The 27,103-nt window shown below is 36.9% G+C and overlaps 1 protein-coding gene across 1 annotated transcript; it reads left to right on the top strand.

Moving 5' to 3' along the window:
* Window positions 1-13,554: 13,554 nt before the first annotated feature.
* On the top strand, window positions 13,555-26,854 carry LOC106603860 (protein YIPF5). The gene is made up of 6 exons (XM_014198061.3): window positions 13,555-13,689; window positions 15,419-15,541; window positions 20,314-20,489; window positions 23,246-23,391; window positions 23,560-23,741; window positions 24,053-26,854. The coding sequence occupies exons 2-6, from the start codon at window positions 15,429-15,431 to the stop codon at window positions 24,213-24,215; spliced, it is 780 nt and encodes a 259-aa protein (XP_014053536.1). The 5' UTR covers window positions 13,555-13,689; window positions 15,419-15,428; the 3' UTR covers window positions 24,216-26,854.
* Window positions 26,855-27,103: the final 249 nt, after the last annotated feature.

The following is a 27,103-nucleotide window of genomic DNA, read 5'->3' as shown; positions in this document are numbered from 1 at the left end:
TATGACATGTAGTCTATTCAGAGTGTTTATATGTTGTTTAATATGACATGTAGCCTATTCAGAGTGTTTATATGCTGTTTAATATGACATGTAGCCTATTCAGAGTGTTTATATGCTGTTTAATATGACATGTAGCCTATTCAGAGTGTTTATATGCTGTTTAATATGACATGTAGCCTATTCAGAGTGTTTATATGTTTAATATGACATGTAGCCTATTCAGAGTGTTTATATGTTTAATATGACATGTAGTCTATTCAGAGTGTTTATATGCTGTTTAATATGACATGTAGCCTATTCAGAGTGTTTATATGCTGTTTAATATGACATGTAGCCTATTCAGAGTGTTTATATGTTTAATATGACATGTACCCTATTCAGAGTGTTTATATGTTGTTTAATATGACATGTAGCCTATTCAGAGTGTTTATATGCTGTTTAATATGACATGTAGTCTATTCAGAGTGTTTATATGTTGTTTAATATGACATGTAGCCTATTCAGAGTGTTTATATGCTTTTTAATATGACATGTAGTCTATTCAGAGTGTTTATATGCTGTTTAATATGACATGTAGCCTATTCAGAGTGTTTATGTGCTGTTTAATATGACATGTAGCCTATTCAGTGTTTATATGCTGTTTAATATGACATGTAGTCTATTCAGAGTGTTTACATGCTGTTTAATATGACATGTAGTCTATTCAGAGTGTTTATATGTTGTTTAATATGACATGTAGCCTATTCAGAGTGTTTATATGCTGTTTAATATGACATGTAGCCTATTCAGAGTGTTTATATGCTGTTTAATATGACATTTAGCCTATTCGGAGTGTTTATATGCTGTTTAATGTGACATGTAGTCTATTCAGAGTGTTTATATGCTGTTTAATATGACATGTAGCCTATTCAGAGTGTTTATATGCTGTTTAATATGACATGTAGCCTATTCAGAGTGTTTATATGCTGTTTAATATGACATGTCGCCTATTCAGAGTGTTTATATGCTGTTTAATATGACATGTAGTCTATTCAGAGTGTTTATATGTTGTTTAATATGACATGTAGCCTATTCAGAGTGTTTATATGCTGTTTAATATGACATGTAGTCTATTCAGAGTGTTTATATGTTGTTTAATATGACATGTAGCCTATTCAGAGTGTTTATATGCTGTTTAATATGACATGTAGCCTATTCAGAGTGTTTATATGCTGTTTAATATGACATGTAGCCTATTCAGAGTGTTTATATGCTGTTTAATATGACATGTAGCCTATTCGGAGTGTTTATATGCTGTTTAATGTGACATGTAGTCTATTCAGAGTGTTTATATGCTGTTTAATATGACATGTAGCCTATTCAGAGTGTTTATATGCTGTTTAATATGACATGTAGCCTATTCAGAGTGTTTATATGCTGTTTAATATGACATGTCGCCTATTCAGAGTGTTTATATGCTGTTTAATATGACATGTAGTCTATTCAGAGTGTTTATATGTTGTTTAATATGACATGTAGCCTATTCAGAGTGTTTATATGCTGTTTAATATGACATGTAGCCTATTCAGAGTGTTTATATGCTGTTTAATATGACATGTAGCCTATTCAGAGTGTTTATATGCTGTTTAATATGACATGTAGCCTATTCAGAGTGTTTATATGCTGTTTAATATGACATGTAGCCTATTCGGAGTGTTTATATGCTGTTTAATATGACATGTAGCCTATTCAGAGTGTTTATATGTTTAATATGACATGTAGCCTATTCAGAGTGTTTATATGTTTAATATGACATGTAGTCTATTCAGAGTGTTTATATGCTGTTTAATATGACATGTACCCTATTCAGAGTGTTTATATGCTGTTTAATATGACGTGTAGCCTATTCAGAGTGTTTTTATGCTGTTTAATATGACGTGTAGCCTATTCAGAGTTTTTATATGCTGTTTAATATGACATGTAGCCTATTCAGAGTGTTTATATGCTGTTTAATATGACATGTAGTCTATTCAGAGTGTTTATATGCTGTTTAATATGACATGTAGCCTATTCAGAGTGTTTATATGCTGTTTAATATGACATGTAGCCTATTCGGAGTGTTTATATGCTGTTTAATATGACATGTAGCCTATTCAGAGTGTTTATATGTTTAATATGACATGTAGCCTATTCAGAGTGTTTATATGTTTAATATGACATGTAGTCTATTCAGAGTGTTTATATGCTGTTTAATATGACATGTAGCCTATTCAGAGTGTTTATATGTTGTTTAATATGTCATGCAGCCTATTCAGAGTGTTTATATGCTGTTTAATGTGACATGTAGTCTATTCAGAGTGTTTATATGCTGTTTAATATGACATGTAGCCTATTCAGAGTGTTTATATGCTGTTTAATATGACATGTAGCCTATTCAGAGTGTTTATATGTTTAATATGACATGTAGCCTATTCAGAGTGTTTATATGTTTAATATGACATGTAGTCTATTCAGAGTGTTTATATGCTGTTTAATATGACATGTACCCTATTCAGAGTGTTTATATGCTGTTTATTATGACGTGTAGCCTATTCAGAGTGTTTTTATGCTGTTTAATATGACGTGTAGCCTATTCAGAGTGTTTATATGCTGTTTAATATGACATGTAGCCTATTCAGAGTGTTTATATGCTGTTTAATATGACATGTAGTCTATTCAGAGTGTTTATATGCTGTTTAATATGACATGTAGCCTATTCAGAGTGTTTATATGCTGTTTAATATGACATGTAGCCTATTCGGAGTGTTTATATGCTGTTTAATATGACATGTAGCCTATTCAGAGTGTTTATATGTTTAATATGACATGTAGCCTATTCAGAGTGTTTATATGTTTAATATGACATGTAGTCTATTCAGAGTGTTTATATGCTGTTTAATATGACATGTAGCCTATTCAGAGTGTTTATATGTTGTTTAATATGTCATGCAGCCTATTCAGAGTGTTTATATGCTGTTTAATATGACATTTAGCCTATTCAGAGTGTTTATATGCTGTTTAATATGACATGTAGCCTATTCAGAGTGTTTATATGTTGTTTAATATGTCATGCAGCCTATTCAGAGTGTTTATATGCTGTTTAATATGACATGTAGTCTATTCAGAGTGTTTATATGCTGTTTAATATGACATGTAGCCTATTCAGAGTGTTTATATGCTGTTTAATATGACATGTAGCCTATTCAGAGTGTTTATATGCTGTTTAATATGACATGTAGCCTATTCAGAGTGTTTATATGTTTAATATGACATGTAGTCTATTCAGAGTGTTTATATGCTGTTTAATATGACATGTAGCCTATTCAGAGTGTTTATATGTTGTTTAATATGACATGTAGCCTATTCAGAGTGTTTATATGTTGTTTAATATGTCATGCAGCCTATTCAGAGTGTTTATATGTTGTTTAATATGACATGTAGCCTATTCAGAGTGTTTATATGCTGTTTAATATGACATGTAGCCTATTCGGAGTGTTTATATGCTGTTTAATATGACATGTAGCCTATTCGGAGTGTTTATATGCTGTTTAATATGACATGTAGCATATTCAGAGTGTTTATATGCTGTTTAATATGACATGTAGCCTATTCAGAGTGTTTATATGTTGTTTAATATGACATGTAGCCTATGCAGAGTGTTTATATGCTGTTTAATATGACATGTACCCTATTCAGAGTGTTTATATGTTGTTTAATATGACATATAGTCTATTCAGAGTGTTTATATGCTGTTTAATATGACATGTAGCCTATTCAGAGTGTTTATATGTTGTTTAATATGACATGTAGCCTATTCAGAGTGTTTATATGTTGTTTAATATGACATGTAGCCTATTCAGAGTGTTTATATGCTGTTTAATATGACATGTAGCCTATTCAGAGTGTGTATATGCTGTTTAATATGACATGTAGCCTATTCAGAGTGTTTATATGCTGTTTAATATGACATGTAGCCTATTCAGAGTGTTTATATGTTGTTTAATATGACATGTAGCCTATTCAGAGTGTTTATATGCTGTTTAATATGACATGTAGTCTATTCAGAGTGTTTATATTTTGTTTAATATGACATGTAGCCTATTCAGAGTGTTTATATGCTGTTTAATATGACATGTAGCCTATTCAGAGTGTTTATATGCTTTTTAATATGACATGTAGCCTATTCAGAGTGTTTATATGCTGTTTAATATGACATGTAGTCTATTCAGAGTGTTTATATGCTGTTTAATACGACATGTAGTCTATTCAGAGTGTTTATATGCTGTTTAATATGACATGTAGCCTATTCAGAGTGTTTATATGTTTAATATGACATGTAGTCTATTCAGAGTGTTTATATGCTGTTTAATATGACATGTAGCCTATTCAGAGTGTTTATATGTTGTTTAATATGACATGTAGCCTATTCAGAGTGTTTATATGTTGTTTAATATGTCATGCAGCCTATTCAGAGTGTTTATATGTTGTTTAATATGACATGTAGCCTATTCAGAGTGTTTATATGCTGTTTAATATGACATGTAGCCTATTCGGAGTGTTTATATGCTGTTTAATATGACATGTAGCCTATTCGGAGTGTTTATATGCTGTTTAATATGACATGTAGCATATTCAGAGTGTTTATATGCTGTTTAATATGACATGTAGCCTATTCAGAGTGTTTATATGTTGTTTAATATGACATGTAGCCTATGCAGAGTGTTTATATGCTGTTTAATATGACATGTACCCTATTCAGAGTGTTTATATGTTGTTTAATATGACATATAGTCTATTCAGAGTGTTTATATGCTGTTTAATATGACATGTAGCCTATTCAGAGTGTTTATATGTTGTTTAATATGACATGTAGCCTATTCAGAGTGTTTATATGTTGTTTAATATGACATGTAGCCTATTCAGAGTGTTTATATGCTGTTTAATATGACATGTAGCCTATTCAGAGTGTGTATATGCTGTTTAATATGACATGTAGCCTATTCAGAGTGTTTATATGCTGTTTAATATGACATGTAGCCTATTCAGAGTGTTTATATGTTGTTTAATATGACATGTAGCCTATTCAGAGTGTTTATATGCTGTTTAATATGACATGTAGTCTATTCAGAGTGTTTATATTTTGTTTAATATGACATGTAGCCTATTCAGAGTGTTTATATGCTGTTTAATATGACATGTAGCCTATTCAGAGTGTTTATATGCTTTTTAATATGACATGTAGCCTATTCAGAGTGTTTATATGCTGTTTAATATGACATGTAGTCTATTCAGAGTGTTTATATGCTGTTTAATACGACATGTAGTCTATTCAGAGTGTTTATATGCAGTTTAATATGACATGTAGCCTATTCAGAGTGTTTATATGCTGTTTAATATGACATGTAGCCTATTCAGAGTGTTTATATGCTGTTTAATATGACATGTAGCCTATTCAGAGTGTTTATAAGTTGTTTAATATGACATGTAGCCTATTCAGAGTGTTTATATGCTGTTTAATATGACATGTAGCCTATTCAGAGTGTTTATATGCTGTTTAATATGACATGTAGCCTATTCAGAGTGTTTATATGTTGTTTAATATGACATGTAGCCTATTCAGAGTGTTTATATGCTGTTTAATATGACATGTAGCCTATTCAGAGTGTTTATATGCTGTTTAATATGACATGTAGCCTATTCAGAGTGTTTATATGTTGTTCAATATGACATGTAGCCTATTCAGAGTGTTTATATGCTGTTTAATATGACATGTAGCCTATTCAGAGTGTTTATATGCTGTTTAATATGACATGTAGCCTATTCAGAGTGTTTATATGTTGTTTAATATGACATGTAGCCTATTCAGAGTGTGTATATGCTGTTTAATATGACATGTAGCCTATTCAGAGTGTTTATATGCTGTTTAATATGACATGTAGCCTATTCAGAGTGTTTATATGTTGTTTAATATGACATGTAGTCTATTCAGAGTGTTTATATTTTGTTTAATATGACATGTAGCCTATTCAGAGTGTTTATATGCTGTTTAATATGACATGTAGCCTATTCAGAGTGTTTATATGCTTTTTAATATGACATGTAGCCTATTCAGAGTGTTTATATGCTGTTTAATATGACATGTAGTCTATTCAGAGTGTTTATATGCTGTTTAATACGACATGTAGTCTATTCAGAGTGTTTATATGCTGTTTAATATGACATGTAGCCTATTCAGAGTGTTTATATGCTGTTTAATATGACATGTAGCCTATTCAGAGTGTTTATATGCTGTTTAATATGACATGTAGCCTATTCAGAGTGTTTATAAGTTGTTTAATATGACATGTAGCCTATTCAGAGTGTTTATATGCTGTTTAATATGACATGTAGCCTATTCAGAGTGTTTATATGCTGTTTAATATGACATGTAGCCTATTCAGAGTGTTTATATGTTGTTTGATATGACATGTAGCCTATTCAGAGTGTTTATATGCTGTTTAATATGACATGTAGCCTATTCAGAGTGTTTATATGCTGTTTAATATGACATGTAGCCTATTCAGAGTGTTTATATGTTGTTTAATATGACATGTAGCCTATTCAGAGTGTTTATATGCTGTTTAATATGACATGTAGCCTATTCAGAGTGTTTATATGCTGTTTAATATGACATGTAGCCTATTCAGAGTGTTTATATGTTGTTTAATATGACATGTAGCCTATTCAGAGTGTTTATATGCTGTTTAATATGACATGTAGCCTATTCAGAGTGTTTATATGCTGTTTAATATGACATGTAGCCTATTCAGAGTGTTTATATGTTGTTTAATATGACATGTAGCCTATTCAGAGTGTTTATATGCTGTTTAATATGACATGTAGCCTATTCGGAGTGTTTATATGCTGTTTAATATGACATGTAGCCTATTCGGAGTGTTTATATGCTGTTTAATATGACATGTAGCCTATTCAGAGTGTTTATATGTTGTTTAATACGACATGTAGCCTATTCAGAGTGTTTATATGCTGTTTAATATGACATGTAGCCTATTCAGAGTGTTTATATGCTGTTTAATATGACATGTAGCCTATTCGGAGTGTTTATATGCTGTTTAATATGACATGTAGCCTATTCGGAGTGTTTATATGCTGTTTAATATGACATGTAGCCTATTCAGAGTGTTTATATGTTGTTTAATACGACATGTAGCCTATTCAGAGTGTTTATATGCTGTTTAATATGACATGTAGCCTATTCAGAGTGTGTATATGTTGTTTAATATGACATGTAGCCTATTCAGAGTGTTTATATGCTGTTTAATATGACATGTAGCCTATTCAGAGTGTTTATATGCTGTTTAATATGACATGTAGCCTATTCAGAGTGTTTATATGTTGTTTAATATGACATGTAGCCTATTCAGAGTGTTTATATGCTGTTTAATATGACATGTAGTCTATTCAGAGTGTTTATATGCTGTTTAATACGACATGTAGTCTATTCAGAGTGTTTATATGTTGTTTAATACGACATGTAGCCTATTCAGAGTGTTTATATGCTGTTTAATACGACATGTAGCCTATTCAGAGTGTGTATATGTTGTTTAATATGACATGTAGCCTATTCAGAGTGTTTATATGCTGTTTAATATGACATGTAGCCTATTCGGAGTGTTTATATGCTGTTTAATATGACATGTAGCCTATTCAGAGTGTTTATATGTTGTTTAATATGACATGTAGCCTATTCAGAGTGTTTATATGCTGTTTAATATGACATGTAGTCTATTCAGAGTGTTTATATGTTGTTTAATATGACATGTAGCCTATTCAGAGTGTTTATATGCTGTTTAATATGACATGTAGCCTATTCAGAGTGTTTATATGCTGTTTAATATGACATGTAGCCTATTCAGAGTGTTTATATGTTGTTTAATATGACATGTAGCCTATTCAGAGTGTTTATATGCTGTTTAATATGACATGTACCCTATTCAGAGTGTTTATATGCTGTTTAATATGACATGTAGTCTATTCAGAGTGTTTATATGTTGTTTAATATTACATGTAGTCTATTCAGAGTGTTTATATGTTGTTTAATATGACATGTAGTCTATTCAGAGTGTGTATATGCTGTTTAATATGACATGTACCCTATTCAGAGTGTTTATATGTTGTTTAATATGACATGTAGCCTATTCAGAGTGTTTATATGCTGTTTAATATGACATGTAGCCTATTCAGAGTGTTTATATGTTGTTTAATATGACATGTAGCCTATTCAGAGTGTTTATATGCTGTTTAATATGACATGTAGCCTATTCAGAGTGTTTATATGTTGTTTAATATGACATGTAGCCTATTCAGAGTGTTTATATGCTGTTTAATATGACATGTAGCCTATTCAGAGTGTTTATATGCTGTTTAATATGACATGTAGCCTATTCAGAGTGTTTATATGCTGTTTAATATGACATGTAGCCTATTCAGAGTGTTTATATGCTGTTTAATATGACATGTAGCCTATTCAGAGTGTTTATATGCTGTTTAATACGACATGTAGTCTATTCAGAGTGTTTATATGTTGTTTAATACGACATGTAGCCTATTCAGAGTGTTTATATGCTGTTTAATATGACATGTAGCCTATTCAGAGTGTTTATATGCTTTTTAATATGACATGTAGCCTATTCAGAGTGTTTATATGCTGTTTAATATGACATGTAGTCTATTCAGAGTGTTTATATGCTGTTTAATACGACATGTAGTCTATTCAGAGTGTTTATATGCTGTTTAATATGACATGTAGCCTATTCAGAGTGTTTATATGCTGTTTAATATGACATGTAGCCTATTCAGAGTGTTTATATGCTGTTTAATATGACATGTAGCCTATTCAGAGTGTTTATAAGTTGTTTAATATGACATGTAGCCTATTCAGAGTGTTTATATGCTGTTTAATATGACATGTAGCCTATTCAGAGTGTTTATATGCTGTTTAATATGACATGTAGCCTATTCAGAGTGTTTATATGTTGTTTGATATGACATGTAGCCTATTCAGAGTGTTTATATGCTGTTTAATATGACATGTAGCCTATTCAGAGTGTTTATATGCTGTTTAATATGACATGTAGCCTATTCAGAGTGTTTATATGTTGTTTAATATGACATGTAGCCTATTCAGAGTGTTTATATGCTGTTTAATATGACATGTAGCCTATTCAGAGTGTTTATATGCTGTTTAATATGACATGTAGCCTATTCAGAGTGTTTATATGTTGTTTAATATGACATGTAGCCTATTCAGAGTGTTTATATGCTGTTTAATATGACATGTAGCCTATTCAGAGTGTTTATATGCTGTTTAATATGACATGTAGCCTATTCAGAGTGTTTATATGTTGTTTAATATGACATGTAGCCTATTCAGAGTGTTTATATGCTGTTTAATATGACATGTAGCCTATTCGGAGTGTTTATATGCTGTTTAATATGACATGTAGCCTATTCGGAGTGTTTATATGCTGTTTAATATGACATGTAGCCTATTCGGAGTGTTTATATGCTGTTTAATATGACATGTAGCCTATTCAGAGTGTTTATATGTTGTTTAATACGACATGTAGCCTATTCAGAGTGTTTATATGCTGTTTAATATGACATGTAGCCTATTCAGAGTGTTTATATGCTGTTTAATATGACATGTAGCCTATTCGGAGTGTTTATATGCTGTTTAATATGACATGTAGCCTATTCGGAGTGTTTATATGCTGTTTAATATGACATGTAGCCTATTCAGAGTGTTTATATGTTGTTTAATACGACATGTAGCCTATTCAGAGTGTTTATATGCTGTTTAATATGACATGTAGCCTATTCAGAGTGTGTATATGTTGTTTAATATGACATGTAGCCTATTCAGAGTGTTTATATGCTGTTTAATATGACATGTAGCCTATTCAGAGTGTTTATATGCTGTTTAATATGACATGTAGCCTATTCAGAGTGTTTATATGTTGTTTAATATGACATGTAGCCTATTCAGAGTGTTTATATGCTGTTTAATATGACATGTAGTCTATTCAGAGTGTTTATATGCTGTTTAATACGACATGTAGTCTATTCAGAGTGTTTATATGTTGTTTAATACGACATGTAGCCTATTCAGAGTGTTTATATGCTGTTTAATACGACATGTAGCCTATTCAGAGTGTGTATATGTTGTTTAATATGACATGTAGCCTATTCAGAGTGTTTATATGCTGTTTAATATGACATGTAGCCTATTCGGAGTGTTTATATGCTGTTTAATATGACATGTAGCCTATTCAGAGTGTTTATATGTTGTTTAATATGACATGTAGCCTATTCAGAGTGTTTATATGCTGTTTAATATGACATGTAGTCTATTCAGAGTGTTTATATGTTGTTTAATATGACATGTAGCCTATTCAGAGTGTTTATATGCTGTTTAATATGACATGTAGCCTATTCAGAGTGTTTATATGCTGTTTAATATGACATGTAGCCTATTCAGAGTGTTTATATGTTGTTTAATATGACATGTAGCCTATTCAGAGTGTTTATATGCTGTTTAATATGACATGTACCCTATTCAGAGTGTTTATATGCTGTTTAATATGACATGTAGTCTATTCAGAGTGTTTATATGTTGTTTAATATTACATGTAGTCTATTCAGAGTGTTTATATGTTGTTTAATATGACATGTAGTCTATTCAGAGTGTGTATATGCTGTTTAATATGACATGTACCCTATTCAGAGTGTTTATATGTTGTTTAATATGACATGTAGCCTATTCAGAGTGTTTATATGCTGTTTAATATGACATGTAGCCTATTCAGAGTGTTTATATGTTGTTTAATATGACATGTAGCCTATTCAGAGTGTTTATATGCTGTTTAATATGACATGTAGCCTATTCAGAGTGTTTATATGTTGTTTAATATGACATGTAGCCTATTCAGAGTGTTTATATGCTGTTTAATATGACATGTAGCCTATTCAGAGTGTTTATATGCTGTTTAATATGACATGTAGCCTATTCAGAGTGTTTATATGCTGTTTAATATGACATGTAGCCTATTCAGAGTGTTTATATGCTGTTTAATATGACATGTAGCCTATTCAGAGTGTTTATATGCTGTTTAATACGACATGTAGTCTATTCAGAGTGTTTATATGTTGTTTAATACGACATGTAGCCTATTCAGAGTGTTTATATGCTGTTTAATATGACATGTAGCCTATTCAGAGTGTGTATATGTTGTTTAATACGACATGTAGCCTATTCAGAGTGTTTATATGCTGTTTAATATGACATGTAGCCTATTCAGAGTGTTTATATGCAGTTTAATATGACATGTAGCCTATTCAGAGTGTTTATATGTTGTTTAATATGACATGTAGCCTATTCAGAGTGTTTATATGCTGTTTAATATGACATGTAGCCTATTCAGAGTGTTTATATGCTGTTTAATATGACATGTAGCCTATTCGGAGTGTTTATATGCTGTTTAATATGACATGTAGCCTATTCAGAGTGTTTATATGCTGTTTAATATGACATGTAGCATATTCAAAGTGTTTATATGTTGTTTAATACGACATGTAGCCTATTCAGAGTGTTTATATGCTGTTTAATATGACATGTAGCCTATTCAGAGTGTGTATATGTTGTTTAATATGACATGTAGCCTATTCAGAGTGTTTATATGCTGTTTAATATGACATGTAGCCTATTCAGAGTGTTTATATGTTGTTTAATATGACATGTAGCCTATTCAGAGTGTTTATGTGCTGTTTAATATGACATTTAGCCTATTCAGAGTGTGTATATGCTGTTTAATATGACATGTAGTCTATTCAGAGTGTTTATATGTTGTTTAATATGACATGTAGCCTATTCAGAGTGTTTATATGCTGTTTAATACGACATGTAGCCTATTCAGAGTGTGTATATGCTGTTTAATATGACATGTAGTCTATTCAGAGTGTTTATATGTTGTTTAATATGACATGTAGCCTATTCAGAGTGTTTATATGCTGTTTAATACGACATGTAGCCTATTCAGAGTGTTTATATGCTGTTTAATATGACATGTAGTCTATTCAGAGTGTTTATATGCTGTTTAATATGACATGTAGTCTATTCAGAGTGTTTATATGTTGTTTAATATGACATGTAGCCTATTCAGAGTGTTTATATGCTGTTTAATATGACATGTAGCCTATTCAGAGTGTTTATATGTTGTTTAATATGACATGTAGCCTATTCAGAGTGTTTATATGCTGTTTAATATGACATGTAGCCTATTCAGAGTGTGTATATGCTGTTTAATATGACATGTAGCCTATTCAGAGTGTTTATATGCTGTTTAATATGACATGTAGCCTATTCAGAGTGTTTATATGCTGTTTAATATGACATGTAGCCTATTCAGAGTGTTTATATGCTGTTTAATATGACATGTAGCCTATTCAGAGTGTTTATATGCTGTTTAATATGACATGTAGCCTATTCAGAGTGTTTATATGTTGTTTAATATGACATGTAGCCTATTCAGAGTGTTTATATGTTGTTTAATATGACATGTAGCCTATTCAGAGTGTTTATATGCTGTTTAATATGACATGTTGCCTATTCAGAGTGTTTATATGTTTAATATGACATGTAGCCTATTCAGAGTGTTTATATGTTGTTTAATATGACATGTAGCCTATTCAGAGTGTTTATATGCTGTTTAATATAACATGTAGCCTATTCAGAGTGTTTATATGCTGTTTAATATGACATGTAGCCTATTCAGAGTGTTTATATGTTTAATATGACATGTAGCCTATTTGAAATGATGAGCGCTTCTTACATTCACCTTTTCATGTTTATTAAAAACCTTTTTATTCAAATCAGAAGGTACGGTGGGATTCGAGATGGTCGGTAATCTGTTTGTTAACTTTCCTATCGAAGACCTTAGAGAGGCAGGGTAGGATAGATATAGGTCTGTAGACGTTTGGGAATAGAGTGTCTCCCCCTTTTGAAGAGGGGGATGACCGCGGCAGCTATCCAATCTTTGGGAATCTCAGACGATACGAAAGAGAGGTTGAACAGGCTAGTAATAGGGGTTGCAACAATTTCGGCAGAAAGATGGGGTGCAGATTGTCTAGATGGGGTCCAGATTTTGCAGCTCTTTCAGAACATCAGCTATCTGGATTTGGGTGAAGGAGAAATGAGGGAGGGTTGCAGGGCTGTTGACCGGGGTAGGGGTAGCCGGGTGGAAAGCATGGCCAGCCGTGGAAAAATGCTTAATGAAATTCTCAATTATAGTGGATTTATCAGTGGTGACATTGTTTCCTAGCCTCAGTGCAGTGGGCAGCTGGGAGGAGGTGCTCTTATTCTCCATAGACTTTACAGTCCATGTCTGTGTCATAATGCGTGTGTCACTTATGGGATTAATATTTTTATATGACATGAATAAAGACAGGTTATTGACACTTTTCTACTATTACGTGGAGGACTTTTATTTTTAAAATGTTCGGAATTCGTGACCCGGAAGTGCTGTTTTAGTGTTGCTGATAAGACGCTGATATTATTCTCTTGACACGTAGCTAAGTTGGCGGAGTCCAGAGTTGAATTGTTCAACGTTGCAGGTAAAACAGTTAGTATTGCTTTATAAAGGCCATTGGACATAAACACATATATATTGCTTGATTAAGTATTTTATCGAGGCCCACATTAATATAGTATGTTCAGTTGTGCTATAAACTAGCTAACGTGCCAGCCACTCTGACATTCTGCTCTAAGTCTAAGCTAGGCAGAAGCCAGCTGGTTAACTTGAAATACATTTGCATAGTTAGCTGATAATTAGGTAGCTACCACCGTTTTAGTCTACTAACGAGTTAGCTAGATATCGTTTTAATTTAGCTAACATTGCGCTGCATTATTATTGGCTAACGTTAACTGTGACCTAGCTAACGTCGTTAGCAAACTACCTAGCACCTTTGTGGTGGTTGGTTAGCTGGTCACTACTTTGGCTAGCAAAATGAGTTAGTTAACTAATGTTACACAACGATAACTTTACCGTTAGGTACCGAGCCAGGTGCCGAATTGCGTAGTTGAAAAACGAACGTTAGCTAGCTATATTTTCATTGAAATCCTGAATAAAGCTAACGTTAGCTAATTCTGCCTGGGTACTTTTACACAGGCAGCCCAATTCTGATCTTGTTTTCACTAATTGGCGTTTTGCTCAATCAGTTCAGCTCTGAAAAAGATCTGATGTGATTTGTCAAAAGACCTATTGATGTAAAAAAATAAGAATGGTAACTAACGTAAATACAGTATTTGCCAATCTAGCAGCAGTAAAGTAGAGTGCAACCACAAACTAAGGCGTTAGTTGCCTGGAAACCAGACATTGAATTATGTTGAATTCTATGTCGGGGAGAAATGATCGTTTGAATCAAGAAAGCTACCTCTCATGACGTCTACAAGTCAGAATGTTGAATAAAATTATATTTTCACGTACTTTACTGGTTGTCCGTGCGGATGGTCCTTTTGTCCGTAGGAATGTGAATCAATATATCACAGGAAAGTGTAGTTACATAAACTTTTCAAAGCCTGGTAGTGTGTTCAGATTTCTACACCTGAAACATGCGGGCAGAACAAAGTAAACTCGTGCACCAACTAAGCAAGTATGCACGCATCTCACGCATGTATTTTAATCTTGTGCCAAGCTTCATGTGATAGAAACGTAAATGCACTACCAGCGCTTTAAAAAGTTCCTTTAATTATACTTTCCTGTGAATGTTGTCTCACATTCCTACCCCCAAAAGGACCAACCGCACGGACAACCGGTAAAGTTTGTTAAAATATACTTTTATTCAACATTGTGGCTTGTAGAGGATGTGAGAGTGAACGTTCCTGATTCAAACATTAATTTCTGCCCGACTTAACTTTGGGTTTCCAGGCGAAGGTATTGGTTATCAGTATCTTCGCTGCACCTACATTATTAGCTGTTAGCTATCCAGCCAGATAACTATGTAGCAGCTAGCTAGCTATTATCTCAAATGAAAACGGAATGCTTGCAGAGTTTGGTATGATTGCCTAACATCAGTGTCACTGTTCAGATGGATTAACGTCTTGAAAGTTAGCGAATGGCGTCCCCCATGATGATGCGTTTCTAGCTAATGTTTGCCATCTCACTAGGCTAATCTGATTTAGCTAGCTACTTGAAAGGATGAAGGACAGGAATAAGTACAAGACGCACAATAACTTCCCAGATACCTATGCGTCAAGAAGCTGTGCTATGCCATCTATTGAATACTGTTGACAATTTTCTCCTCCAGCTTTACTATTCTTATATGAACCATTTGTTTTTTGCAGACGGTCAGAAATGTCAGGGTTTGACAACCTCAACACAGATTTCTACCAGTCCAGCTACAGTGTAGATGACCAAGGGCAACCTGCTGGATATGGCTACAGTAACACAGAAGATCCCTACAAACAGTAAGTTTTGTCAACCTGTTAACAGTGCATTAATCATTAAGTGCTTTGAGAGGCAAGTTAAGGACCGTATCACTTCCACCTTTTAACATTTTTATTTTACCTTTATTTAACTAGGAAGGGCAGTTAAGAACAAATTCTTATTTTCAATGACGACCTAGGAACAGTGGGTTAACTGCCTTGTTCAGGGGCAGAACAACAGATTTAACCGACATCCTAGACCCACTACAATTTGCATACCATCCCAACAGATCCACGGATGACGCAATCACCATTGCACTTCACACTTCCCTATCCCACCTGCAAAAGAGAAGTACCTTTGTAAGAATGCTGTTCGACTTCAGCTCAGCCTTCAACACCATAGTGCCCTCCAAGCTCATCACTAAGCTCAGGGACCTGGGTCTGAACCCCTCCCTGTGCAACTTGCAGACCTGCCAACATGCCCGCAGTTGGCGTACCAACTACGCAATTCTGTTAATGTACGAGATCTGAGTTAAAAGTACACAGAAATGAATAGGGCCTGATTATTTATACAAATATTTATTTATATAAATAAATATTTATTTACATTTGAATGAAAAATAAATCTAATCATTTGTTTTTATGTTTTCAAAATGATTTTGCTTTTAGTGTTGATTTAGGAACTGTCTAAAAAGCCAGTACTTGTGAGCTGGCCCTGTTTGAGAGGTGGCATGCGTATAGAGACTAAACTTGGGGGCATGTGCTAAGAAAAACGTTATAGATAATTATCTCCATTCTACACTGAACATGTAATGGTATAAACATACAATCTGTGCTAATTCCACAAAACATATATTTTACATGTTCTGTACTTATCAGTATGAATATTTTATTTGTTTTGTAAATACCTTTCAAAGGACTGAACTGAACCAGGTGTGATCCATAATGTTTAAGCACATGAATATCCAATTTCCAGCTCGCATCCGGTACTCTAAAAAGTTGGACAAGGTTGTCAGGCCTGGACTTCCTGATGGGTCGACCTCAAGTGGTGAAGGTAGGCAACAACACCTCTGCCACGCTGATCCTCAACAGGGGGCCCACAGGTGTGCGTGCTCAGCCCCTACTGTTCACCCATAAGTGTGTGGCCACACATGTCTTCAATATAATCAAGTTTGCTGATGACCACACAGTGGTAGGCCTGTTTTACTAAAGCTGAAGAACATGCGCACATCAAGGTGCTGGAGTTGTAGGCAAACTCATGGACAACAGAAAGGAAAACGCTGCACACTGCTGCTCACGCTCCCAGGTTATGTTTATTTCTAACAACGTTTTGACACTTGGGTCTTCTTCAGGCATCCATATCCCAGGTGGGGGTGGAAGGTCATGTATGTATGTATGTATGTATGTATGTATGTGTGTATGTGTGGTCAGTGACATCACTTCCTGAAACGAGGTATTACCAACCACAATGAGACAACCTACAGTGAGGAGGAGAGCACTCTGACAGAAGTGGTACAAGAAAAATAACCTCTCCCTCAACTTGAACAAAACAAAGGAGCTAATCGTGGAGAGGGTCAAAAGCTTCAACTTCCTCTGCGTGCATCAAAGCTGGGACCGAGAGACTGATAAACAGCTTCTATCGCCAGGCCATCAGACTGTTAAACAGTCACCACTAGCCGGCCCCCGCCCAGTACCCTGACCTGAACCGTAGTCACTGTTACTAGCCTGCTACCACCCGGTACTCTAACCTGCACCTTGGAGACTGCTACCCTATGTACATAGTCATTGAACACTGGTCACTTTAATAATGTTTACATACGGTTTTACCCACTTTGTGTATATACTGTGTGGGGGAGAGAGAGAAAGCCGTTCAGGAGTCCTATGGCTTGGGGGTAGAAGCGGTTTAGAAGCCACCTGGACCCAGACTTGGCGCTCCGGCACCGCTTGCCGTGCGGCAGCAGAGAGAATAGTCTGTGACTAGGGCGGCCGGAGTTTGTGTGTATATTCATACATGCATGCATACATACATGCATACACACTGTCTTTGGAAAGTATTCAGACCCCTTGACTTTCTCCACATTTTTTTACGTTAGAGCCTTATTCTAAAATTGATTAAATCATTTTTTCCTCTCAATCTACACACAATACCCCATAATGACAAAGCAAAAACATGTTTTCAGAATATTTTGCTAATTTACAATAACCGTTAAAAGTTTGGACACCTATTCATTCAAGGGTCATTCTTTATTTTTACTCTCTCCCACGTTGTAGAATAATAGTGAAGACATCAAACTATGAAATAACACACATGGAATCATGTAGTAACCCAAAAAGTGTTAAACAAATTCTTCAAAGTACCCACACTTTGCCTTGATGACAACTTTGCACACGCTTGGAATTTTCTCAACCAGCTTCCTGAGGTAGTCACCTGGAATGCATTTCAATTAACAGGTGTGCCTTAAGTTAATTTGTGGATTTTCTTTTCTTAATGCACTTGAGCCAATCAGTTGTGTTGTGACATTGTAGGGGTCCCCAAGATAGCCCTATTTGGTAAAAGACCAAGTCCATATTATTGCAAGAACACCTCAAATAAGCAAAGAGAAACAACAGTCCATCGTTACTTTAAGACATGATCAGTCAATGCGGAAAATTAAGGGCTTTGAAAGTTTCTTCAAGTGCAGTTGCAAAAACCATCAAGCGCTATGATGAAACTGGCTCTCATGAGGACCGCCGCAGGAAAGGAAGACCCAGAGTTACCTCTGCTGCAGAGGATACGTTCATTAGAGTTACCAGCCTCAAATTGTAGCCCAAATAAATGCTTCAAAGAGTTCAAGTAACAGACACATCTCAACATCAACTGTTCAGAGGAGAATGCGTGAATCAGGCCTTCATGGTCGAATTGCTGCAAAGAAACCTCTATTAAAGGACACCAATAAGAAAGGCCTTGCTTTGGCCAAGAAACACGAGAAATGGACATTAGACCAGTGGAAATCTGTCCTTTGGTCTGTTGAGTCCAAAAGTGCTATTTTTGGTTCCAACTGCTGTGTCTTTGTGAGACGCAGAGCAGGTGAACCAGATGATCAACGTATGTGTGGTTCCCACCGTGAAGCATGGAGGAGATGGTGTGGGGGTGCTCTGCTGGTGACAGTCAGTGATGTATTTAGAATTCAAGGCAGACTTAACCAGCATGGCTACCACAGTATTCTGCAGCGATATCCCATCTGGTTTGCACTTAGTCCCACTGTCATTGGTTGTTCAATAGGACAATGACCCAGGCTGTGTAAGGGCAATTTGACCAAGAAGGAGAGTGATGGAATGCTGCATCAGATGACCTGGCCTCCGCAATCGCCCGACCTCAACCCAACTGAGATGGTTTGGGATGAGTTGGACCTCAGAGTGAAGGAAAAACAGCCAACAAGTGCTCAGCATATGTGGGAACTCTGTTGGAAAAGCATTCCACATGAAGCTGGTTGAGAGAATGCAATGTGTGCAAAGCTGTCATCAAGGCAAAGGGTGGCTTCTTTGAGGAATCTCAAATATAAAATAGATTTTGATTTGTTTAACACTTTCTTTTGGTTACTACATGATTCCGTACGTGTTATTTCATAGTTTGTCTTTATAATACTACAATGTAGAAAATAGTAAAAATAAAGAAAAACCCTTGAACAAGTAGTTGTCCAAACGTTTGACTGGTACTGTATATCTATATACACACACAGTGGCCATGTTATTAGGTACACTACCCTGTTCAAGAAAATGGTTTGCTCCTACAGACCGTGAGTCACGTGGCAGTGGCTTGCTATATAAAGCAGACATCGAGGCATTCAGTTACTGTTTGATTGAATGTTAGAATGGGCAAAAGCAACTTTGAGTGTGGTATGATTGTCAGTGCCAGGTGTGCCAGTTTCAGTATCTCAGAAACGTCCGGCCTCCTGGGCTTTTCACGTATGACGGTGTCTAGGGTTTACTGAAAATGATGGTGCAAAAAAAATAAATAATTGTTACTCCTTTGGGCGAAAACAGCTCGTTGATGAGAGGTCGAAGGAGAATGGCAAGAATCATGCAAACTAACAGGCAGGCCACAAACGGGTAAATAACAGCGCAGTACAACGGTGTGCAGAACGGCATCTCGGACCGCACAACTTGTCACCACACCGGTTTTCTTTCCTATCAGCTAGAAACAAGAAGCCGCTCCAGTGAGCACATGATCACCAACACTGGACAATTGAATGGAAAAACAACGCCTGGTTCGACGAATCCCGTCATGCTGATGGCTGTCAGGATTTGGCGTAAGAGGCATGAGTCCATGGCCCCATCTTGCCTGGTGTCAGCGGTACAGGCTGGTGGCGGTGGGGTGATGGTTTGGGAAATGTTTTCCTGGCACATGTTAGGTCTCTTGATACCAATTGAGCAATGTTTCCATGCCCCGAAGAAATCGGGCTGTTCTGGAAGCAAAGGGGCTTATTTTATTTGACTTTATGTGCGTTTTGTATTGCTAGGTATTATTACTACATTGTTGGCGCTACAAACGCTAGAGTATTGCTGCACCTGAGAACATCTGCAAATCTGTGTATGCAACCAATAAACGTTGATTTGATCAGTCACTTCTCTAACTCACTGTGATCTGAGAATAGCTACACATTAGAAAAGCTTGTCAATCATTTGAGAAATAATGCCGTTTTTCCTCCAATTTCTCGCAAGGGCCAGTTTTGTTAGTTCTGTTCCCATGTTGCTTACTAGCTTGAGACGTGACATGTTTGTGTTTAATAAAGCCATGGAGGGGTTCTGAGAGGTGTTCCTATGTGTCACCCCAGGGGTCAATATGGTCAGTATGACTACTCCCAGCCAATGGGATACGCAGCCCCAGGGATGATGCAACCTCAGCAGCCCTACACCGGCCAGATCTACCAGCCCACACCGGCCTTCACACCTTCCCCCACACAGTCCATGTACGGCAGCAGCTTTGACGACGAGCCCCCGCTGCTGGAGGGTAAGGATAACCCGGTGGTGAGACTCCACAGGGGAAAGGGGTGGTAAAGAATGCTTTATCCCAAATCAAGCCCTTTCATCCACCTCCCTAGGCACCTTTGTTTATCTGAGAGGATTGGCTAGTTTTAAGCAATATGGCACAAATTCCACTTGATCTATCAGAAGCCAGGTGGAGCTTTTCGATTGGCTCCTATACTCTCACACCTATGCCAGAGCATGGGGGCCAGAGCATGGGGGCCAGAGCATGGGGGCTTCATACTTGGGATTGATTGGGGGAATGAAAGACACTGGAATTTCCTCAAGGTGAAAGAGTGGACAGAGGTCGGGGTAGACCGATTATGATTTTTCAACTCTGATTCCGATTATTGGAGTTTAAAGAAGCCAATACCGATTTTAATCAAATGATATTTGATTTATTTATATATTTGTAATAATGACAATTGCAACAATACTGAATGAACACTTTTATTTTAACTTAATAAATAAATAAAACCTATTTAGTCTCAAATAAATAATGAAACATGTTCAATTTGGTTTAAATAATGCAAAAACAATGTTGGGAGAAGAAAGTAAGTGCAATATGTGCCATGTAAAAAAGCAAACATTTAAGTTCCTTGCTCAGAACATGAGAACATCTGGAAGCTGGTGGTTCAATATTCCCAGTTAAGAAGTTTTAGGTTGTAGTTATTATAGGAATTATGACTCGTCGACTATTTCTCTCTATACCATTTGTATTTCATATACCTTTGATGTTCTTATAGGCACTATAGTATTGCCAGCCTAATCTCAGGAATTGATAGGCTTGAAGTCATAAACAGCGCTGTGCTTCAAGCAATGCTAAGAGCTGCTGGCAAACGCAGGAAAGTTTGGATGAATGCTTACGAGCCTGCTGCTGCCTACCACCGCTCAGTCAGACTGCTCTATCAAATCATAGACTTAATTATAATAAACACACAGAAATACGAGCCTTTGGTCATTAGTATGGTCAAATCCGGAAACTATAATTTCGAAAACAAAATGTTTATTCTTTCAGTGAAATACGGTCTAAATATTATTAAGTCTAAATATTTATGTTACATTGCACAACCTTCAATGTTATGTCATAATTATGTACAATTCTGGCAAATTAGTTCACAGTTCGCAACGAGCCAGGGAAATTGTTGCATATACCCTGACTCTGCTTGCACTGAACGCAAGAGAAGTGACACAATTTCCCTAGTTAATATTGCCTGCTAACATGAATTTCTTAACTAAACATGCAGGTTTAAAAATATATTATTCTGTGTATTGATTTTAAACAAGGCATTCATGTTCATGGTTAGGTACATTTGTGCAAAGATTGTGCTTTTTTTCGGCAATGCGATTTTGTTAAATCGTCACCCGTTTGGTGAAGTGGAAGTAGGCTGTGATTCGATGATAAATGAACAGGCACCGCATTGATTATTTGCAACGCAAGACAAGCTAGTTAAACTAGTAATATCATCAACCATGTGTAGTTAACTAGTGATTATGTTAACTTATTAAAAAACAACCAATCTTAAGTTCAATGCTAGCAAGCAACTTACCTTGTGGATGCAAGGAGCCAATGTCCTTTTGACGCTGCACTCGCGTAACAGGTGGTCAGCCTGCCACGCAGTTTCCTCGTGGATTGCAATGTAATCGGCTATAATTTGCGTCCAAAAAGGCAGATTACCGATGGTTATGAACTTGAAATCGGCCCCTAATGAATCGGCCATTCCGATTTAATCGGTCAACCTCTAGTCAGGGGAGCGCTATGATGGGTTTCAGATGTCTTCAAATCAAATGTTATGTCACATGCTTTGTAAACAACCGGTCACTAACGGTGAAATGCTTACTTACTGGCCCTTCCCAACAACGCAGAGAAAAATATACAAATATGTAGGAATAAATACACAGAGTAATGATAACCTGGCTATATACACGGGTACCGAGTCGATGTGAAGGGGTTTGAGGTAGATGGTACATATAGTTAGGGGTAAGTTGACTAGGCAACAGGATAGATAATGAACAGTAGCAGCAGCGTATGTGATGAGTTTGTGCAAAAAGGGTCAATGCAGGTAGTCTGGGTAGCTATTTGGTTAACTATTTAGCCGTCTCATGACTTAGGGATAGAAGCTGTTCAGGGTCCTGTTGGTTCCAGACATGGCGCATCGATACTGCTTGCTGTGCAGTAGCAGAGAGAACAGTACATGACTTGGGTGACAGGAGTCTTGGAATATTTTTAGGGCTTTCCTCTGACACCGCTGTATCCATGTTGCATTCCCCCTGAGACGGGAAAGTCTAAGTCAGTTGCCCAGTTATCCAGCTGTGTGCACTAAATGGGGCTGCAGTCAGGGAGGAGTCACCAGGGCCGCCCTGCTAGGGAGGAGTCACCAGGGCCGCCCTGCTAGGGAGGAGTCACCAGGGCCGCCCTGCTAGGGAGGAGTCACCAGGGCCGCCCTGCTAGGGAGGAGTCACCAGGGCCGCCCTGCTAGGGAGGATCTTATTTTGGAGGTAGGCGTACATCTTCCACTCCACTCATCTGATACAGTGGTGTCATAGTGAGACACGTGTTCTCGTCATAAATATTTTTTCTTGGCTTGTAATTTCCCTTCAATTTAAAAAGTGTATTTCATTCTAGGAGGTATATAGATTTTTTTTTTTCAGACTATTGTATGAATGAGTTGTCCCTTTCACCCAACCCTTTGTCTTATATCTGACATTGTTTTAATGTCCTTTCATGGGTATGCCTCATAGAATTGGGCATAAACTTTGACCACATCTGGCAGAAGACCCTGACAGTGCTCCACCCCATGAAGGCAGCAGACGGTAACATTATGAACGAGACGGACCTGGCTGGACCCATGGTGTTCTGTCTGGCCTTCGGAGCCACCTTACTTCTAGTAAGAACTATTCTATTGATGCAGTACAGCACTTGAACACTTAACATGGTATCAATATGTATTTGAAATTTTACCTTGTGCTATAACATTGTTTGTCCTGGGAAGAGATGACTATGTAAAAGCGGATGGCTGATGAGTTGTCTATATGTTCCTGTCTAACTGCTACAGACAGGAAAGATCCAGTTTGGCTATGTGTACGGCATCAGTGCCATCGGCTGCCTGGGGATGTACTGCCTCCTCAACTTAATGAGCATGACCGGCGTGTCGTTTGGCTGTGTCGCCAGCGTACTGGGCTACTGCCTGCTACCCATGATCCTCCTTGCCAGCTTCGGAGTCATCTTGTCTTTACAGTAAGTACAAACATGGGCCTGAGAAGAACTTAGCTCAATATGGTAAGGTCCTGTGTCACTACAATAGAGCATACCTGTGTATTGTAAGTGTCAGGTGGTGCACAAAATTTTATAATCAGCCTTTGACTTTTGATGCCCTATTTGTTTATGGAGTATTAAAGTGCAATTATCTTAAATCAAACCAGTGTTTTCCCTATGATATTTTCTTTCTGCAGCGGTAGCATTGGTAGTGGGTGGGGTGGTCCGGGTGCATGCCAACATTTTACTAACTGATCTAACCTTTTTTTACATTTCATTTTAACCTTTTTCAGAGGCATGTTTGGAATAATCATCGCAGCCACGATAATTGGCTGGTGCAGTTTCTCTGCTTCCAAGATCTTCATCTCGGCCCTGGCGATGGATGGACAGCAGCTTCTAGTGGCGTACCCCTGTGCCCTCCTCTACGGGGTCTTCGCCCTTATCTCTGTCTTCTAAATGGTGTGTCTGTCTACACCAGGGTTCCCCGAACTCGGTCCTGGGGCTCTAGTGCACAGTTCCTATTTTTGCCCTAGTACTACATAGATGTTTTGAATAACCAACTCTTCAAGCTTTGATTATTTGAGTCAGTTGTGTAGTGCTAATTCCAAAACAAAAATGTGTACCCAGCTGGGGGGGGACCAGGACAGAGTTGGGGAAATCCTGGTCTAGAACAGTGTTTTCCAACTCCTCTTCTCCTGTACCTTCAACAGTATACATTCTTCCTGTAGCCCTGGACAAGCACACCTGATTCAACTTGTCAACTAATCAAGCCCACATTGAGTTGAATCAGGTCAGTTTGTCTGGGGCTACAACAAATAAATGTATGGTATTGGAGGACTGGCGTTGGGAAACACTGGTCTGTGCTGCACCCCCATCGCAGTGGTGTGGCCAGCTACCCTGTCTGTTGCATTCCATTTTTACACCCGCCTACAGGGGTCCGCGCAAAAGTATAAATTCCAAACCCCTTTTATTCAGGACTAAGGACCCATCCACCGACCACCACAGAATCTTCTATTTCATGTAAAACTTCTTTATTCTGTATGTTTGTTTCTTAGATTTATTTGAGCCTTGAGGCCTTCAGAAAATGGTTTGCACAAGTATTTACAATTGTATTCAACTGAAGCAGGAGAGTTGAAATAGAGCAGTTAGTTAATTCTGTCTTCTATATCAACGGCCCTCTCATGCATACATGCACATCTGGGTACTCTGAGGTCAACTTGCAACTCAGAAGAGACATGTCTTACAAAGCTGAAATCGTTTTAAATTGCTGAAACACCAAAGCTCTGTGCCCTTCCCCGCTATATTTCCCAGCCCTCTCAGGTTGGCCCCAGCACATGGCCTAACAGAGAGCCTCCTTAGCTAACTGCATGTGGTCATGGGTGTGTTAGTTATGCAGCTTGTGTGATTGTAAACTTTGGTCAGTTAGTGCCTGCGTAATAACATCTGCACACATGCAGACTCACAGAATTTATGTCAACAACAAAAAAAGAATAGAGATGTTGGTTTTTCATTTTCTCTATTGACCAGTGGGAATCAGCTAATGTGCGCCTCATCACCTAGTTTTTGTTCATATTTACCGGCACGTTTATTTTTATTGTAAAATGATAGTTTGTTGATCACATTAAAGCTGAAATATTTAACTTTTGGGCGACCCGACCAAATTCACATAGAAATGTGAGTTATAGCTCTGTCATTCTCATTTAAAAGCAAGTCTAACAAGCGGTAGATGTGTTCTTTGTACTCTATTTCTATGATTTCCTTAAGTTTAATTTTTGCATATTTTACTTTCGATTTTGTACACCAGCTGAAAATATAATAGTTTTGGTTATGATTATCTACACTATACTTGCTTGTATAACTGAAATTAGGAGAACTATTAGTAACCAGGAAATGGCGGCATGATTTCTGCGTAGTGCATCTTTAACTGCACTGTGTAATGGTATTGTACTACAGGTTGTCAAACCACACACAAAGTAGCTCACAGATCCTGAGTTTTGTCTCCTACACCTTAACTTAAATCATCCTTTTCATGCAGTTTACATTTGATCAGTTTTCTATTGTTTTCAACCTGTAGGTCAGGGCTCTCCCAACCCTGTTCCTGGAGAGCTACTGTCCTGTAGGTTTTCACTCCAACCCTATTCCTGGAGAGCTACAGTCCTGTAGGTTTTCACTCCAACCCTGTTCCTGGAGAGCTACAGTCCTGTAGGTTTTAACTTCAACCCTAATCTAGCACACCTGATTGTAATAGTTAGCTGGTTGATAAACTGAACCAGGTTAGTTACAACTGGGGGTTGGAGTGACGATCTCCAAGAGGGTAGTTCTCCAGGAACAGGGTTGGAGACCCCCCTGCTGTAGGCTATGCGTTGAGTTTTATTTGGCTTCAGGTTGAAAGTTTCAGTCTTTTGCCATTCACTTTGTTTGGACTGATATTAAAATGTGGCTTTGGAATTTTGGTTTCACACACAGGTGTCATCTGAGAGGCTGTTAATGAGCACAGAGTTTTAAGGTCATTGGTTTTTTTCTTTCTTGCTTTTCCTATAGATTTGTTTTTGTGCTAAACCTGAGCTCCTCAAATGGATGCCTTTATATATTTTTGCCCTGTAATGCGGGAATGAAAATGGAGCGCTTTTCTATTTCAACAAATGTTAAGGGGATACTGCATTTCAAACAACCCAGAGTAAATACAGTAAGTAGCCTTTCACAAGCTAGCTGGAACGGCTCATAGAAGCAGATCTCCTGAGGTAGCTTGACGTACAAGTATACCCCCTGGACAGGATGCTAGTCTATTGTAGGGCCTTACCCAAAATCTATCTCCTTAATGCTGAGTGCCAGGCAGCGACGCATCGTGTCCCATTAGTCTCTTTGTATGATGCGGCCGGGGATAAAACTCCCAACCTTTCAATCTCAGGGCGGACACAAGGCCACTGAGCAATTACAGTGCTGCTCTTATATGGCCACGTATTTATATACTGTATCATTTGTTTTGTACATCAAAGTCAATGTTGTGCTTTTGTCATGTGGAAATTCTTGATGGATGGGCGTCGTGCTTGGGTGGTTTTATCGGCCACTATCTAAATAAAATATCTGTCATGTCATCTATGGTCCGTTTCATAATGTTTACATACACGTGATGTGGCGTCCTGTTCGGAGTCCGTTTTAGTATTTCTCATGCTTTCAGCCTAAAACATGTAAGGTTTGGTATTTCTGAAATTCATCCTGTAATGACTGGGTGTTGGAACCAAAACCACCCTCACGCTGAGTCTACTGTATAACGTCCTCTTTGTTATTAGAAATTCAACCTATTATCATTGAGTTCAGTTTTACATAAGCTACCCAGGAAAAGT

This window comes from Salmo salar, chromosome 04 (assembly GCF_965601325.2).
Source record: "Salmo salar chromosome 04, fSalSal1, whole genome shotgun sequence".
NCBI classification, from domain to species: Eukaryota; Metazoa; Chordata; class Actinopteri; order Salmoniformes; family Salmonidae; genus Salmo; species Salmo salar.
Note: the sequence above shows the minus strand (reverse complement) of the source record. Positions and strands in the feature narration are given on the sequence as shown.

Excerpts from the sequence above, each read along its gene's own strand:
- LOC106603860 (XM_014198061.3), top strand. The coding sequence starts at position 15,429 with ATGTCAGGGTTTGACAACCTCAACACAGATTTCTACCAGTCCAGCTAC. Across the intron at positions 20,490-23,245 it reads CGAGCCCCCGCTGCTGGAGG|AATTGGGCATAAACTTTGAC; the intron begins GTAAGGATAACC and ends TATGCCTCATAG. Across the intron at positions 23,742-24,052 it reads GGAGTCATCTTGTCTTTACA|AGGCATGTTTGGAATAATCA; the intron begins GTAAGTACAAAC and ends AACCTTTTTCAG.